The following is a 4,304-nucleotide window of genomic DNA, read 5'->3' on the forward strand; positions in this document are numbered from 1 at the left end:
AATCATTTTCATAACCTCTCTTTAGGGAAGTACATTTTAGGAGTAGAAAAAGTTTGAGGAAAATAAAAGCAGAAATGGGTTTGGAGAAGCAAAAATTAGTGAGAAATTGCTCAGTGAATATCAATCACATTCTACTAGCAGAGTTTGGGTATCACTAGATTTGAGGTCTCCTGCATTGCAGGCAGATTCTTTACCAACTGAGCTATCAGGGAAGCCTAGATTTGAGGCATCCATCTTTATTTATGGTACACTTTAAGAAGCTCATTTGAGACTAGGGAGCTTACTCCAAAGCTACAGGCTTGATATGTTCATATAATAAAAGAATTTCTACTTCACTACCCATACATGATAGCAACAACATAATACATGTCAGCATTCTTTATAAGTTGTGTAAGTCTTACCAAATGCAATAATAACCTTCATCACTTGCTCAATAATACATTGATTATGAATAACCACCTAGAAATTATCCAATAAAAACTATGAAAGAATATTTCGAGTGCTTATTCCATGTCAAGCACTCTGATAAGTCCTCTGCATACATTCTCTTATTCAATCTTTTCAACCACCCACTGGAAGCAAGGAGGATCCTAAATTTACAACTGAGGAAACTGACCTAGACAGGAAATTTGACTTGCACACAGAAATATACAAAAGTAATATACAGATAATATAAACAAGACCTGAACAGAAGCAGCACTAATATCAAAGACCCAGATATTAATTGTAAGAAATTAAACAACCATAAGAATAAAAAATGACCCAATATATAAATGAGAAAAAGATTTGAACATACACTTCATCAAAGACATATGGCTGGCAAGAAATATGTGAAAATATACTTAACATCATTAATTATTATGGAAGTGCAAACTAAAAATACAATGAAATACCAGTATACACCTTCCCTGGTGGCTCAGCAATGAAGAACCTGCCCACACTGCAGGAGCCACAGGGGACCAGGTTTCCATCCCTGGGTCAGGAGCATCCCCTGGAGAAGGGCACAGCAACCCACTCCAGTATTCTTGCCTGGAAAATTCCATGGACAGAAGAAGCTGGTGGGCTACAGTCCAAGGGGTCACAGAGTCAGACACGACTGAAGCTACTTACCATGCACGCACCAGTATACACCTACTGCATGCTTAGTTGCTTAGTTGCCTCCAACTCTTTGCCACCCCATGGACTGTAGCCCGCCAGGCTTCTCTGTCCATGGAATTTTCTAGGCAAGAATATTGGAGTGGGTTGCCATTTCCTACTCCAGGGTATCCTCCTGACCGATGGAGGGATCAAAGTGGAATCTCCTGCATCTCCTGCATTTGCATCTCTTGCATTGTGCCATCTGAGAAGCATACACCTACTAGACTGGCTGAAATATGATGAATAAATTTAACATGACATTGTAAATAAACTATACTCTATAAAATTTTAAAAAAATAAAATAAAATTTTAAAATGACAACAGTGTTAGCAACAATATGAAGGAACTTGAACTCTCATACAATGCCAGGCAGGAATGTAAAATGGTATAACGACTTTAAAAAATAATTTTATTTTAAATTCCTTAAAAAGTTAAGCATGTATGTATTATATGTCTGGCCCTTCCACACAAAGCATTTACCCAAGAGTAAAGAACACCTGAGTGTGTGCCAGCGTACTCAACTGTGTTGGACTCTTGCAACCCCATGAACTGTAGCCAGCCAGAATTCCTCTGTCCATGGGATTCTCCAGGGTAAGAATACTGGAGTGGGTTGCCATGCTCTGCTCCAGGGGATCTTCCTGACCCAGGGACGAAGCTGGGTTCCTTGTTTTGCAGGATGATTCTTTACCATCTGAGCCACGAGGGAAGCCACAGTTTATATATTTTCCTACATTTCTACAATATCTGACTTTGTACAATGAAAATAAATTTTATATCTAAAAATAAGTCATTTTTAAAGAAAGCACTATCTTACAGACTCTTGAAAATTTACCCAGTATACTGCCAACTATTTCCATACTTAAATTTGTTAAAATAACCAGAAAGTCAATTTATAAACATCCTCTTTGGATGTGGACCTTTATTTACTCTCAGATGAATCGGTGTTGATTTTTGTTTTACTCTATTTCACTGCCTTGCCGCCCCCATCTCTTGGTCCTTGGACAGAAAAAGGTCAGAGAGGGAGGACAAGTACGGTTTGGCTCCATCCTTTCTTTTGCAAGTCACAGCATCTACTTTTTCGACAGGACTTTAAACTTAGATGAAACAGTAAATTACAAACGCCCAAAAACCAGAAATCTCGCGTCGACGATGGGGGAAATGTTTCTAACTGTTAGCCTTTTCCCCACGGCGAATGACGCGCGCGCGCCCGCACAGCCCTCCGCCTGGAATTCCGTGCGTGTGGAAGCGAAGGGGCGTGTGACGCAGTCGCCGTCGCCTAAGGCTGCGTTCTGATTCAGATCTGATGCCCCGGCGGCGCCTGACCGCGCTCAGCCGGCCTGGCCTCAGTTTCCCTACTTCTAAGTAGGAGAGGCCATGCTGCCCTGCTTCTTGTTCCTGCCCAAGCACATCAGCACATCGTTGGTGTTCCTGCGCAGTGCGCGCCACGGCTTCGCTTTCCTGCCGCGCTGGGTCCCCAGGCTGTCCTCGGACTACCCGCCCGCCGCCCCCATTCGCCTGCTGGCCGCAGCCGCCTCTTCCCGGGGGCCGGCGGGGGCCGCCGGCGCCCTCTCCCGGGTGCGCCAGAACTTCCACCCGGACTCCGAGGCCGCCATTAACCGCCAGATCAATCTGGAGCTCTATGCGTCCTACGTGTACTTGTCCATGGCCTATTACTTCTCCCGAGATGACGTGGCCTTGCACAACTTTGCCGGATATTTCCTTCGACTGTCTCGCGAGGAGACCGAGCACGCGGAGAAGCTGATGAGGCTGCAGAACCAGCGGGGAGGACTGATCTGCCTGCAGGACATCAAGAAACCGGACCAGAACGACTGGAAGAGCGGGCTGAATGCCATGGAGTGTGCTCTGCTCTTGGAAAAGACTGTGAACCAGTCGTTGCTGGAAATGCACACTCTGGCATCAGACAAAGGTGACCCCCATTTGTGCGATTTCCTAGAAACCCACTATCTGAATGAGCAGGTGAAGTCTATCAAAGAACTAGGTGACCACGTGAACAACTTGGTTAAGATGGGGGCCCCCGAGTCTGGTCTGGCAGAGTACCTTTTTGACAAACATACCCTTGGAAATGAAAACAATCGCAACTAACCCATAGGCTGCCTTCCCAAACAGGGTGTGCCAGGACCCAGAGGCAGCTGTTTCCTCCAATCTTTTTATATTCTTCTCTTATTACAATGTCTCAATAAAGTGATTTGTAGAGAAAATGTATTTAGCCCCATGTTAACAATGGCTGTTTGCCCAGCATCAAGATGATTTTCCCAGCCCAGAATGAGATGGTATAAAAAAGACTGCAAAAAACCTACTGAAATAGATGCAAACTAAATTTTTACAGTTACCAAATATTCCCGACCATGACCCTGCAATAAATATCCATGAATTTCAACTCAACAAATGCCTGTTATTTTCAAGACATTATGTTAAAGGCTAAAGTGGAAATATGTGTAAGATAAATATGCAAATAGGCTATAGCAAGATGAAGGATATGTAGTACTGCAAAAATAATACGTGGAAAGTTCTGTAACAAGTTTTACCGTTTTCAAAAAGTGCAATCTGTTTTTGAAGGATTTTGTGATCAACCAAATTCAAGAAAAGCTAAAAAAGTATAAATGCTGGATTTGGAAAGACACAATGTGTGCTAGCACTTTAAGGGCTCTGGTAAATCTTGAAATTAAAAACAAAATCCAAACCAAAAAAATTATTGGATTGGTTTTCATTTAGCTCAGTGTTTCCCCAACAAACCCAATCTCAGCTAGCTTTTTGTGTGTGTTTTAGCAATGATAATATAATCATACCTACATATCTGATAATAGACTGTACAGCCTCCCTTTTAACATACCAAAAAGGGTGAACACACTGCAGAAAACATGTTCCTGTGGCCTTTAAAATGAAGCTGAAAGAATATTAGGGTGGAAAAGTCAAGAAGGAATTCAGAATAAAAGAAGCATCAGCTGGGCAGATGTTTTCTTGGGGAGGCAGGAGAAAGGGCAATAAAGTGAGTAGGAGAATACAGTACATCCCCTACATATGAACCTTCAAGTTTCGAGCATTCAAAGATGTGAGCATGCGTTCACATGTCCAATCATGTTAGGTTAATTCATGTGTTTGGCATACATTGTCACGTGTGTGCGTCCTCTGCAAGTGTATAGTAGTAC

The 4,304-nt window shown here is 42.6% G+C and overlaps 1 protein-coding gene across 1 annotated transcript; it reads left to right on the forward strand.

Moving 5' to 3' along the window:
- The first annotated feature begins 2,434 nt into the window (after positions 1-2,434).
- LOC122440077 (ferritin, mitochondrial) lies at positions 2,435-3,540 on the forward strand. The gene has a single exon (XM_043465881.1). It carries the CDS (start codon positions 2,512-2,514, stop codon positions 3,238-3,240), a length of 729 nt encoding a protein of 242 aa, XP_043321816.1. The 5' UTR covers positions 2,435-2,511; the 3' UTR covers positions 3,241-3,540.
- The last annotated feature ends 764 nt before the right edge of the window (positions 3,541-4,304 follow it).

This window comes from Cervus canadensis, chromosome 4, assembly GCF_019320065.1.
Source record: "Cervus canadensis isolate Bull #8, Minnesota chromosome 4, ASM1932006v1, whole genome shotgun sequence".
Classification (NCBI taxonomy): domain Eukaryota; kingdom Metazoa; phylum Chordata; class Mammalia; order Artiodactyla; family Cervidae; genus Cervus; species Cervus canadensis.